This window comes from Agelaius tricolor, unplaced genomic scaffold (assembly GCF_023055355.1).
Source record: "Agelaius tricolor isolate 1412-34295 unplaced genomic scaffold, bAgeTri1.0.p SCAF_18, whole genome shotgun sequence".
Lineage (NCBI taxonomy): Eukaryota > Metazoa > Chordata > Aves > Passeriformes > Icteridae > Agelaius > Agelaius tricolor.
This window is the reverse complement of record NW_027269278.1, coordinates 17281548-17294403: the sequence shown is the minus strand read 5'-3', so window position 1 is coordinate 17294403 and position 12856 is coordinate 17281548. Positions and strand designations below refer to the sequence as shown.

Sequence of the window (12856 nt, the reverse complement as noted above, 5' to 3'; positions counted from 1 at the left end):
TGCTCCCACCATGGGCCAGCCCGGGCCCCCTGCTGCCGGCCAGATGAGGAAGCACAGAAATCCCAGAGCTGTTTTTGCGATCCTCTCTCCCCCTGGCGGTGGGGCTGCAGCCCAAATCCTCACCTGAGCGGTAGAAGTGGTGGGGGGACCTGGGCATGGTGGGGGACATGCCCTGGCGGCTGTAGGTGGGGGAGTCGATGTAGCCGGGGCTGGAGGCTCGCCTCTGCCGCGGGTCAAAGCTCTCGTAGATGTCCTGGCGTGGGGAAGGCGTGGAGAGCGGGGTTAGACTGGCAGGGGTGCCCCACAATGGGGTCCCTGCCCGGGGGTGCCCTGTGTGTGACATTGGCAGTGGCTCTGAGTGTCCCCTGAGGCTGGAGGGGCCCCCAGCCTGCCCTGCCAAGGCACAGGCAGCACAGCCCAGGGTTTGGGAGCAGGTGACAGAGCTTTGGTGCCTGGAGATTGTCCCCTTGCCTTGAACTTGTTCCCAGTTACTGGGGCTGCCTCCACAGGGCAGAAGCTGCACCCTGGGGCCATTCTGCTGTGAAGGGCTTTCACCCTGCTCTCTTTGGGGCCTGAAGGACACAACAGCCCCCCTCCCCTGTCACCCCCCACCCTGGGACAGCCACCAGCCCAGGGGGACGAGCAGCAGAGGCTCTGGGCAGGGGGACATCCTGGGGCAGCAGCAGGTGACAGACCCAGTGCCCACAGGGACATTACCTGTGAGTATGGGGAGAGGGTCCCCAGGGACTGCAGGCAGCAGGAGGCAAAGTGAGGAGGAGAACAGAGAGAGAAAGAGAGACAGCACATGGTTAGGAGGAGCAGGGACAGACTGGGGTCCCACAGCAGCTGGATTAGTCCCTGGGTTACACTGGGGGTGCAGGCAGAGCTGAACTGGGCAGGGAGCCCTGGCCAGGAGGGGAACTGGCAGGAGCAATCAGCAGCTGCCACCTCTCAGACACCTCTGTGGAGAGGGGGAGGCACACAGGGCCATGGCCACGCTGCCTGCACCATCCTGGTGGGCTGCAGGACACCAGGCTCGTGGCAGAACCTTGGGCTGGGGATGGGAGAGGGGCTGCTGCCAAATCCTCTTCAGGAGCTGCTGCCAAATCCTCTTCAGGAGCTGCTGCTCCTCTTGCAGCACCCTTCAGGTGCCTCCCTGTGTGAGCTCCTCTCCTTCCCTGGGCTCCCTGGGCTCCCCCAGCAGGGCAGGCAGCACAGCCCCGTGCCTGAGCCTCCCCTGCTCCCAGCCCTGCAGGAATGCACTGCCCAGCCCTTCCCTGGCTGCAGCACCCACAGGGCAGCCCTGCTCCAGAGGTGCTCCAGAGGTGCTCCAGAGGTGCTGTGCTGGCTGCCTGCAGGATTGCCTGCCAGGGGCCCTGCTCAGGGCTGTGAGGGTGCATTCCCTGCCCATCACTCCTCTCACACAGCCCTGAGCTCACTGGGATCTCTCTGACTCTACAGCAGCATCACTTCACCTCCATCACTGACCCTCCCCATGCCCCTGGGCCAGGCTCTGCCCTACTCCTGCCTCCCTGCACGGCTCCCCCTGGCATGGACAAGCCCCCCAGAGCTCTGGCCAGCCTGGGGCCCGTTCCTGCCCCCCAGCAGGGCTCCTGCAGCCTCAGTACCTCCCCACAGCTACATCAGTACCTCCCCATAGCTACATCAGTACCTCCCCATAGCTATATCTCTCCAGCGTCTCGTCCGACGTGTATCTGTGATAGGGCTCGTAGGAAATGAGGTCAGGACGCTGCACCTCATAGATGGCCTTAATCTTGGGAAGAGCTGCCAGGTCTTTGTAATTAAGGATCTCATTATCCACTTTAGCCTGGGGAGAGGGAGAGACAGGCACAGGGATGGAAAGGAAGAGGAGGAGAGAAGGGAGGGGAGGCTGGAGCACAGTGTGGAGCTAGCACAGGGCAGACAGAGCTCAGTGGCACCCCAGCAGCAGGGACAGGTGAGAGGAGAGGCCTGAAAGGCAGCAGGGGAGGGCAGAGGAGCTGGGAGGGCAGGACTGTGCTGCTCCTGTGCCCCTGAGCTGTGCCATGGCACTGGTGGCACAGCGTGCTGCAGGGACAGGGGGATTTGTCTGTGCTGCCCCCAAATTCTGGGCTTGTCCCACTGAAGAGCAGCTCTGGCAGCTGCTGCTGGCAGCCCTGGGGAGGGGCAAGCTGGACTTACACAGATGACACGGTTTGGGGAGCCAATGCTGGAGCCAGGGGGCGAGATGGAGGTTTCTGACGTCCTTCTGTGCTGTGGAGGCACAAACGGGGAGGGCAGGTGAGGGCAGGGCAAGGAGAGATTGTTGGTTTGGGGCTGAATTTCACTGTCACAGCCCCAGCCACGGCCACCCACCATCCCCTGGGCAGCCTCAGGAAGCCACTCCAGGTGTGGGCACTGCCAGAACAGGGACAATGGCACCTGGGACGTGCCACCCTCACCCTGGTGCCTACCTTCAGCTTCTTCTCTGCCCTGGCTGCCTGCTTGCAGATGGGGTGCCACACCTCAGAGCCTGCAGGGCAGCAAAGGGACAGTGCTCACACACTGTCACCCCCTGCCAGGTCCCCCTGCCACGTCCCTGCCACCTCCAGCAGTGCCACAGGAACGTGCAGGGCAGCGGGGACTGAGTGTCTGTGATCAGGAATGGAGCAAGGCAGGGCCAGACCTCAGCTGGGACATTTGGGGTGGCCCAACCAGTTGCTGCTGGTTAAACCAGGTGACACCGAGCTGGGGACACCACAACACCCCCATCCTTTGGGCTCAGTGAGCAGAGATTGGGCTGTGCCCAGGTGTGCAGGGAGAGGAGGAGTTCCCAGCTCAGGGGCAGGGCTCATGGAGAGCAGGGGTTTCTGACACAGCAGCTGGAGAGCAGTGGGAGGGGGATCCCTGGCACTGCACACACACAGACACAGACCCTTGTCAGGAGGCCAGGGCCTGGCCAGGAGGTGCCAGGAGGACCCAAACCCCCCAGGCCCCCAGCCCTGCTGTCACACTTTACCTGTCAGGTACATCTCCTCTCCCTCTGTGAACATCTGGTGGCAGCGCACACATCTGGCACAGGTGGGGTGGTAGTGCTTCCCTCCTGCCTGTGAGGAGAGCAGAGAGGAGCCCTGAGCCAGGCAGGACACGCTGAGCTGGCCCTGTCCCCTGTCCCTGAGTGACCCTGCCACCCTCACTGCTGCCCACAGCGAGCAGGTGAAGCAAACTGGGGTGGCCCTGGAGGCCTCCATGCCCCATGGAGAAACCAGAGAGGGCTTCATCCCCGCTGGAAACTTGCAGGACCTTCTGCTCTCCTGGAAACCTGCCAGACCAAGCCGAGCCAGGGGTCCCAGAGCAGCAGGGCACCCTCGTGCAGGACCAGGCACTCACCTCCAGCACGCGGCCGCTGATGTAGCGGTCGCAGGTCTCGCACTTGATGCCGAACTGCGCGTGGTAGTCGGACTCGCAGTAGGGGATGCCATCCCTGGGGACAGGCACAGAGGGGTGGGTGCCAGGTGAGTGCCAGGTGAGTGCCAGGCCAGCCCCTGCCCGCCCCAGCCCCGAGGTGGCACTCACTTGCTGATGTACTCGCCCGTGAGGATGACCCCGCACGTTTGGCACTTGAAGCAGCTGACGTGCCACTGCTTCTCCAGGGCCAGCAGGGACTGGCCCTGCTTGATCTCCTCCTTGCAGCCAGCGCAGTCTGGGGGGACAGGAGGGGACGTGGGCACAGCAGGGACACCCCCAGCTGCTGTGGGACAGCCCTGGCAGTGCCCTCACCCCCAGAGGAAAGCCCTGCCCCGGAGGATGAGCCAGGGATGATGCTGTGTCACTGTCACATTTTCTGAAAAATCCCTTTGCCCAGGATTTTCTCCTGGGAAGCTGAGAAGCCTCAGAGAAAAATGAAAACAAGAATTATCTCATTAGCTTCTCCTGTGTTTTGCTTGTCCAGCTGTGTCAGGACTCTGGAAGGAGTCACGAGTTTTCATTAGTATCTCTAAGCCTTCTGTCTGTATCCTTTCTCTGTTCTTTGGTATAGTTTAGTATCGCATTCTTTTATATAATATAGATCATAAAATAATAAATTAGTCTGCCAAGAACATGGAGTCAGATTCATTCCTTCCTCCTCCGTCTGGGGAACCCTGAAAATACCACAATGCTGTTACAAACACCCTGCTCCTGAGGCAGCCTCGTGGGGATCATTTCACTGTGGCAATCTGTCACCTCTGCTTGTCCCCAGCACAGGAAATTTGGGACCTCACAGGTACCTCTGGCACCCAGCCACAGCCCTGGACTTCCCTCGGGGTGCCCAGTCTGAGCCAGGCCAGCTGGGCCTCAGGAACAAACTCTTATCTGAAGCACTGGAATGGCGCAGGGAGGGGCTGGGTCACCGTCCCTGCTGGGTTTCAGAGCCTGGACCTGGCACCCAGTGCCAGCGTTGAGCTGAGGAGTAGCTGCTGGGTCACAGCTTGCACTCGATGACCTCAAGGGTTTTTCCAGCCAGTTTCATTCTGTGCTGGGCTGTGGGAGGGCCCTGCTGGGCTGGCAGGTGCCCAAGGGTGGAAGTGTCCTGCAGAGGAAGGGCTGTGCTGTCCGGCCCTGCTCCGGCCTCCCTTCCCTTCCTCCCCTGGCTCCCAGCAGGAAGCACACGGGCCTGGAGCCCTGACCTTGATTCCTCCTTGTCCTCCCCTCCCCTGGGCTCCAGGGCTGCCTGGAGGGGGTTTTGTTTAACCCTGTCCCTGCCATGGGGGAAGCAGGAGCAGCCAGCCCAGCCCAGCCCAGCCCAGCCCAGGCTGCTCTGTCCCAAATCCCTGCCTGGAAGATTTCTGAGCCCTGCACAAAAGCAGGATCTGCTCCCTCCTTCGGGTCCTGCAGGGCTGGGGCTGCAGGGAGAGGCTTCTCATGCTGCTCCTGGGGATGCCTTCCCTGTGGAATGCAGCACAGCTCCCTGCCACCCTGCCGGTGGCACTGCCAGCGCCATTGGGGCCACCAGGGAGGGACAGGCTCCGTGTGCCTGCAGCTGCTGTGAGTAGGGCAGGGTGTCCCCAGGTAACCCCAAGGCGTGGTGTCCTCAGGTAACCCCACTGCAGCACCGGGAAGGGGATGGGGAGGGAGAGGAAGGAGGGAGGGAGGCAGGGCCTGGCCTGAAGATGAGGGAATTCCTGTCCTTTGGCTCAGTCCAACCCTGCCACGTCCCCCCCATTGAGGGCTGGGCAAGGGAGGCAGCTTGGGGGGCTCACAGGGCGTCCATCAGCACCAACCCTGCCACCACCGTGGTGACTGGGTGACAAGGAGCACGGTGACACCCAGTCCTGGCTGCAGGACTGTGTCAGGCACTGAGCTCCAGGGCAGGAAGGGAAGGTCCTCCCAATCTGGAGTCAAAAGCAAGGCCAAACCCACCCTAAGGAGCTTGTCCATCACTCCAGCTGACTTTTAGGGGATCTCTGGGGTTCACCAGGGCAAGGGGATGAGCAGAAAAACCCTTTCAGTGCTTGCAGAGCCAGCAAGGAACACCAGTGCTGTGACAGCCCCAGGGGCATTCCCAGGGCACCCACTTGGACACAAGGCAACTGACTTGGAGCAAACCCAGCTCCAGAACCCCCCATGAGCTCTGCCAGGGTGGTGGCACCTGCCCAGGTCACCAACAGGCCAGGGCAGTTCCCAAAACCAGCTGCAATCCTGGGTGGAGCTGCAGGACTGCCCTGTCCCTCCTCCCAACCCTCGGTGACACCCTGGCTCTGCAGGGCTGCAGGGGGACCCCAAACCTGTCCTGTCACCCCAAAGCTGCCCTGTCACCCCTGCAGGGACACGTGGCCCCTCTCTGTGCACCCAGCACAGCACAACTTACGGCTGGGCCCGTGGATCTTGATGGGCTTGGTGCTGAGCAGGGCCTGGGAGCAGTTCTGGCACACGCAGTCCTTCCCGCTGAACGTCACCTTGTCCCCGATGGGGAACGGCTTCCTGCGGCCAGGGACACGTGGGGAGGGGTCAGCAGGACCCCCGGGGCCAGCAGGGAGCTCAGCAAGGGCTCTCAGAGGGGCCAGCAGCTGGCACTGACCTGCAGGTGCTGCAGACAAAGCACTTGGGGTGGTAGGTCCTGCCCAGGGCAGAGATGACCTCGCCGGTGATGAAGTCCCCACAGCTGTCACAGCGGGTCCCGTAGAGCTGCTGGTAGTCCTGGGTGCAGATGTACTCCTGGTTCTTGAAGAAGAAACCTGACTGGGCCAGGTCACAGCCACACACTGAGGAGAGGACACGCAGCCATCAGGGCGGGTCCCTCACCAGCCTCCTGCAGGCATCTCTAAGGGTTTCCTATCTCCAAGGGCCTCCCTTGCCTCCTGCAGGCATCTCCAAGGGTTTCCCATCTCCAAGGGTTTCCTATCTCCAAGGGCCTCCCTTCCCTCCTGCAGGCATCTCCAAGGGTTTCCCATCTCCAAGGGTTTCCCTTCCCTCCTGCAGGCATCTATCTCTGAGGGTTTCCCCAGTCTCCTGCAGGTATCTATCTCCCAGGGTTTCCTATCTCTGAGGGTTTCCCTTCCCTCCTGAAGGTATCTCCCAGGGTTTCCCATCTCCTCCTGCAGGCATCTCCCAGGGTTTCCCATCTCCTCCTGCAGGTATCTCCCAGGGTTTCCCATCTCCCAGGGTTTCCCATCTCCTCCTGCAGGCATCTCCCAGGGTTTCCCAGCCCAGCCGAGCTCTGGGCTCTCCCAGCAGATGTCAGTGTCGGGCTGCGGGATGGGGCCGCTCCCGCAGGGATCCCAGAGCCGGCAGGGAGCCCCTGCACTGCAGCGCTCCTGCAGCACGCACGGACGTGGGCACAGCCTGGGCATCCCCTCCCTGCGCTGCCCTGCCCGGGGCTCAGCCCCTCCGTGGGGTGAGGAAGATGAGCACAGGGCTGGGAGTGCCCCGGGACAGCTGGGCAGGGGCGTTGTCCTTGCCACCTCCGTGCTGAGCCACCTGCAGTTCCATGGAGCCCTGCCCTGATGGGAGCAGCTCCTGGGAACACTCGGAGCTCTCCCTGCTCGTTTTTCCATGTGTCCAGCCCTGCTGGCTTCCTCCCTGCTGTGGGAAGTGTGGGTGGTGCACAGCCCATCACAGGAATCCGAGCAGACGTGGCCAGCCCTGGCCTCAGCATCCCCTCCCTCCCTCCCTCCCACGGCCTCTCCAGCCAGAGGGACCTGCAGAGCAGCAGAGCCTGGCACCGGGGTGGCACAGGGTGGGCACCATGCCCAGCCCGTCCTGCAGGGTGACAGCGTGGGGAGGGCACCTCAGAGCCACTGGGCACCCACCTTGGTCTGGGCTTGTCCCTCAGCCCCCTCTGTCCTGACCCTGCGTGGCAGGGGACAGCTGGAGCTGCTGCAGGCACAGGGAGCAGCTCCTGCCCTGTGCAGCCTCCCCTGGCCCAGCTGCTCCCTGGGGCTGGGTGTCACAGGCATTCTGGGATGAAAAATCCTTTCTTTAAGATTTTTCCTCCTGAGAAGCTGAGAGGCTCCGAGAACAAAATGTAAGCATTGATTATCTGCTGCTGTGGAATGCAACAGGTGGATCTGTGATTAGCTCATGTTAGATGTTTTTAATTAATGGCCAATCACAGCCCAGCTGGCTCGGACAGAGTCCCAGACAGCGCCTTTGTTATCATTCTTTGCTATTCTATTCTTAGCCAGCCTTCTGAGGAAATCCTCTCTTCTATTCTTTTAGTATAGTTTTAATGTAATATATATCATAAAATAATAAATCAAGCCTTCTGAAACATGGAGTCAGATCCTCATCTCTTCCCTCATGCTCAGATCCCTGTGAATTCTGTCACAGCTGGGGTACCCAGCAGGGGAATTTGGGTCTCCCTAACACCCTGTCAGCAATGAGGGACAGGCCAGCAATGCAGGGACAGCATCAGGAAGCAAATGCAAGGTGAAATGAGGCTGCTGTGTGCCCTGTTTGCTGTGGAACAGCCCATCCCATGGCTCGCTCCTGTGCCAGCTCAGCGGGGCTGGAGCCAGCCGGAGGTGGCAGGAGGTGAGAGCTGTGAGGGAAGGTGAGACAGGAGGATTTCCTCTCATTATTTATTCCCTTTCACTTGGAAATCAGGCAGTGAGCTCTGCCAGGCTCTCCCTGCTGGCTCCTGCTCCCTTTGAAGCTGTCTGAGCTCTTTGTCTGGATGATGCTCAGCTCCTGCTGGAGCCTCCAGGCCGGGCTGGGGAAGGGCAGCGAGCTCAGCACAGGGCCCTGCAGGTGCAAGTCAGCCCTGAGGGCATCCCAGGACAGATCCCCCCTCCCAAAAACCTGGGGCTGCTCCCCACCCCGGGGGACAGGGCTGCAGCAGGGCGGGGACAGCCTGGGCAGTGTCACCCGCAGCCAACCCCTCTGTTCTGGCAAGGAGCAGAGGGTGGCCAGGGGGATGGGGACCATGCTTAGCACAGGCAGCTTGGAAGAGGCCTTTAACGAGCCCTGCAATGGGGAATTTTACAGCCTGCAGGAGCTGCTTGAGAGCAGCTGCTCCCATAAAGGAGCTGAGCAGCAGCAGCAGCTCTGCACCATGAGCTTTACAGCCCTGCAGCTCAGGAGCATCCAAAGAACCTCCCTGCTGCACTCCTGCCCGCCCTGGGGGCACCAGGGCCCAGCTGCATCCATGGGCAGGTGGCAGGGGTGTCATAGGGGTGTCACAGGGGTGTCACAGGGCTGTGTCACCCAGCCCCAGCTCTGTCAGAGCTGCTCTGGGCATCTCCCCACCTCTCAGCCAGGCTGGCAGTGCCTCCTCCCCCTGCTCGCTTTGGGAGCAGCTGAAGGACACAGTGGCCCCCCCAGACACAGATGGGCACGTTTGGGACCTGCAGGCTGCTCCAGGGAGGTGACACTGGACACCCAGAGGTGTCACTGGCATCACTCAGGGAAGGCAGATGTGCCACACCACCTCCCCCTGCAGCTGCCACCCCTGTCCCCAGGGCTGTGGGACAGCCCAGCCAGGAGCTTTTTGGGGGCCTGGTCCTACCTTGGCAGGTGAAGCAGCGGATGTGGAAGTGGTTGCTCTGCACGCGCACGACCTCGCCCTTGCAGGTGTCCCCACAGCGGTAGCACTGGATGGCAGAGGAGCTGCTCCCAGGGCTGTAGGGGTTCTGCTGGTAGGGAACTGCTGGCAGCAACAGGGGAGAGCAGGAGGAGAGAGGGGAAGGCTCTGTTAGGATGTGGGACATGGCCGGGTGTCACTGCACTGAGCTCAGGCCTGGCTGTGGCAGGGCCAGCACTGAGGGACAGCACCCCAATGGTGTCACCATCACATTTTCTGAACAATCCCTTCACCTGGATTTTTTCCTGGGAAGCTGAGAAACCTCAGAGAAAAATGAAAACAAGAATTATCTGATTTGCTTCTCCTGTGTTTTGCTGCTTTGGAATGTGTTTGGACATTGTTTACCCACAGGTGATTGTTTCATTGGTTTCATGTGAATAGTTTTAATTTAAGGACCAATTGCAGTCAGGCTGTGTCAGGACTCTGGAAGGAGTCACGAGTTTTTCATTATTATCTTTTAGCCTTCTGTCTGTACCCTTCCTGTATTCTTTAGTATAGTTTAGTATGGTATTCTTTAATATAATACAGATTATAAAATAATAAATTAGCCTCCTAAGAACACGGAGTCAGATTCATAATTTCCTTCCTTCATCTGGGAACCCCACAAACACCAGACAGTGACTCTGAGATGGGAGCCCAGCCCTCTCTGGATTTATTTGGGATTTCCCTGCCTACAAAAGAGGCTCACGGGCCTGCAGTGCCAGACTCTGTGCAGGGCACCCTGTCCCTGCATGGACAGCCAGGTGACAGCATCACCCCAGAGCTGCCCAGTGCTCTCCTGTCCCCAGAGCAGGTGCACAGGGCACTGCTGTGCCAGCCCTGCTGGTGCTGATCCTGAGCAAGCTCTGAGCTGGCAGCAGCTCAGGAAGGAACTGCTGGGGTTTTGGAGCTTCTTGTTTGCTGAGGATCTGGAGGAAGGAGGGATGGGTCAAGGAGCTTTCAAACACCGCAGCAATGGAGTGCCTGGCCCTGGTGGGGCTGTGACCCCCTCAGCAAGGAGAGCAGCCCAGCCCCACTCAAGGAGAAAAGGAGACTCAGAGGTGACCTTATCACTGTCTTCAATGTCCTGAAGGGTGCCTGTGGTGAGCTGGGGGTCGGTCTCTTTCTCCAGCCAACAACAGACAGAACAAGAGGACACAGTCTCGAGCTGCACCAAGGGAGATACAGGCTGGAATTAAGGAGGAAGTTTTTCACAGAAAGAGTGATCAAATACTGGAATCATCTACCCAGGGAGGTGGTGGAGTCACCATCCCTCGATGTGTTTAACAAAAGCCTGGATGTGGACTTGGTGCCATGATCTGGTTGAGGTGTTAGAACATGGGTTGGACTCGATGATCTTAAAGGTCTCTTCCAACTTAGAAATTCTGTGATTCTGTGAATCCCTTCAGAGCAGGGAGGTTCTGGGGGCTGCAGGGAGGGCAGGGCAGGAGCTGAATTCCTCCTGCTGCAGGCAGTGCTGGGCTTCCCCTCCACTCCTCACCCCTCTGGGACACGCACAGGGGATGCCCAGCAGCCTCGCCCCACGCTCCAGATGAAGCCCTCCTGCTGTCTGAAGGCAATTCCCAAACACATGGAGCAAACAGAGCAATTCCTGCTCTCCCTGCCCCTCCCAGGAGTGCCTGGGCTGGGCAGGAGCTCCAGCCAGGCTGACACCACGCCAAGCACCACAGGATTTATTTGCTGTAAGATTTCCGACAGGGAGTCGCAATCTGGGCAGGTCAAGCAGCAAAAAGGAGGATTTCAATGGGCCAGAGCTTCTCTGACCCAGGGCTGAACTGCATTCCCAGGAACAGGAGAAGCAGCTGATTGAAAGGCAGCCTGTGAAGTCCCTCCAGAGCAGGGAGAAAGGGCACAGGACAGAGGAGATCACTCATCAGAGGCTCCTCGCTCACCCAGGGGCAGATCAAGTGACAGGGAACAGAAACAGCCCATTATCAGCTTCAAAAGCCGAGCAAGAGAAGTCAAAATGACATTGAGACTGTGGCACAGTAAAATCCCATTCTCTGTGCCAAAGGCCCAGGGCCACAGGGGCTGAACCCCCTGGAGCAGAGCTGCATCCCTGGAGCTGCTGGGAATGGGCTGTGAGGGAGCTCCCAGCGCCTCCTGCACAGCTCAGACCCAGCCTTGGCATCCTGGAGCTGCTGGGAATGGGTGAGGGAGCTCCCAGTGCCTCCTGCACAGCTCAGACCCAGCCTTGGCATCCTGGAGCTGCTGGGAATGGGCTGTGAGGGAGCTCCCAGTGCCTCCTGCACAGCTCAGACCCAGCCTTGGCGTCCAGGAGCTGCTGGGATTTCCCTTCCCTGCGAGCCCAGAGCTCTCAGAGGCACCTGAGGCACTGAAGGACACCAAGTGCCAGCAGAGAAGGGACAAGGCCTGGAGCCAGCCCAGCAGAGACTAATTAGTCTAGACTTGAATCTCTCTGAGGTCCCAAATAAAAGGAAGGGAGCAGGGAACCCCCACCCAAGAGCCAGCAGCCCTGGGAGCAGGGATCCAGCACCTCCTGTGATGGTTGCTGCTGTAATGGGTGCGCAGGGGCTCTGCAGCTGCCTGAGGGGACCAAGAGGATTTCCTAAAGCTGGAATAAATCAGGGATGTTGTGTGCAGGGGTGTCCAGCAGAGCAAGAGTTACAGAGCTGAGCCTTCCTCCCACGCACCCACAGCTCACACCCTGGCCCAGAACGAGCCAAGCCCTGGGACACAGCCATGGAAATCCACAAAGCTGGAGAGGAAAGCAGGACACAGGCGGGGGGGGAGCCAGGAATTCATAATTCATCCACACTGAAACATTCACAACAAAGAAGGGGGGGAGACCAAAATAAAAATAATAATAAAAATAAAAATAATAATAATAGGAGACTCAGAGGTGACCTTATCACTCTCTTCAGCTTCCTGAAGGGTGACTGTGGTGAGCTGGGGTCAGTCTCTTTCTCCAGCCAACAACAGACAGAACAAGAGGACACAGTCTCGAGCTGCACCAAGGGAGATACAGGCTGGAATTAAGGAGGAAGTTTTTCACAGAAAGAGTGATCAAATACTGGAATCATCTACCCAGGGAGGTGGTGGAGTCACCATCCCTCGATGTGTTTAACAAAAGCCTGGATGTGGCACTTGGTGCCATGATCTGGTTGAGGTGTTAGAACATGGGTTGGACTCGATGATCTTAAAGGTCTCTTCCAACTTAGAAATTCTGTGATATAATAATAATAATAATAATAATAATAATAATAATAAGTGTCGGAACACGCAGGCATCACTTGATACAGGCTCCTGGTCTCCAGGGAAAACTTCCTGGTGTCCATAGCAACACATCCCAAACCCTTGCTGCTCTGATGGAGAGGAGCTGAGGATGGCAAAGATGCTTTCAGCTGTGCTCCAGAGCTGGCTCTGAGCCATCACTGCTGGCTGTGCCCATGGGGACGGGTCAGGACCCAGCTCAGGGCACCCTCACCCTCCTGCTCTGCCCAAAGCTCCCTGGTTTGTGCTGAAGGCCCAGGCCAGGCTGGAATTGTGTCCAGGAACATTGGGGCATTGTGTGCAGGCAGCAGCTGCCCGCCTGGTGGCCCCGTGCAGGAAGTATTACACAGCCCCAGCTGAGCGGGGCAAAGCTCATTACACCAAATAATCCCCTAATAATGTAAATAGCATTAGTGGCCTCGCAGGCTGGGACACAGCAGCCCTGCAGAGGGGGTGGGAGCTGCCCAAGGAATGCCAGAATCTGCCCCCACTTTGCTCAGAGCTGGCTCGTGCCAACAATTCCCGGGTTTGTGCTGCACTCTCAGTGCAAAACATGCCCAGGGCAGGGCTCCTGTGGGGCTG

At 59.3% G+C, this 12856-nt stretch overlaps 1 protein-coding gene across 5 annotated transcripts in view; it reads right to left on the bottom strand.

Annotated features, from left to right (window-relative positions):
* Positions 1-12856, bottom strand: part of ABLIM3 (actin binding LIM protein family member 3) — a 46218-nt gene that overhangs the window by 7925 nt on the left and 25437 nt on the right. For 3 of the 5 annotated variants that reach the window (XM_071443607.1, XM_071443606.1, XM_071443605.1), the window contains exons 2-12: positions 8966-9103; positions 6038-6221; positions 5828-5940; positions 3556-3682; positions 3370-3463; positions 2999-3086; positions 2454-2512; positions 2182-2253; positions 1673-1828; positions 718-747; positions 124-253 (exon numbers count right to left, since the gene is read on the bottom strand). In XM_071443607.1, coding sequence (XP_071299708.1) covers positions 124-253; positions 718-747; positions 1673-1828; positions 2182-2253; positions 2454-2512; positions 2999-3086; positions 3370-3463; positions 3556-3682; positions 5828-5940; positions 6038-6221; positions 8966-9103 — 1191 coding nt within the window. The remainder of the gene's footprint in view (positions 1-123; positions 254-717; positions 748-1672; positions 1829-2181; positions 2254-2453; positions 2513-2998; positions 3087-3369; positions 3464-3555; positions 3683-5827; positions 5941-6037; positions 6222-8965; positions 9104-12856) is intronic. The other 2 variants (XM_071443609.1, XM_071443608.1) reach the window with 1 other exon arrangement.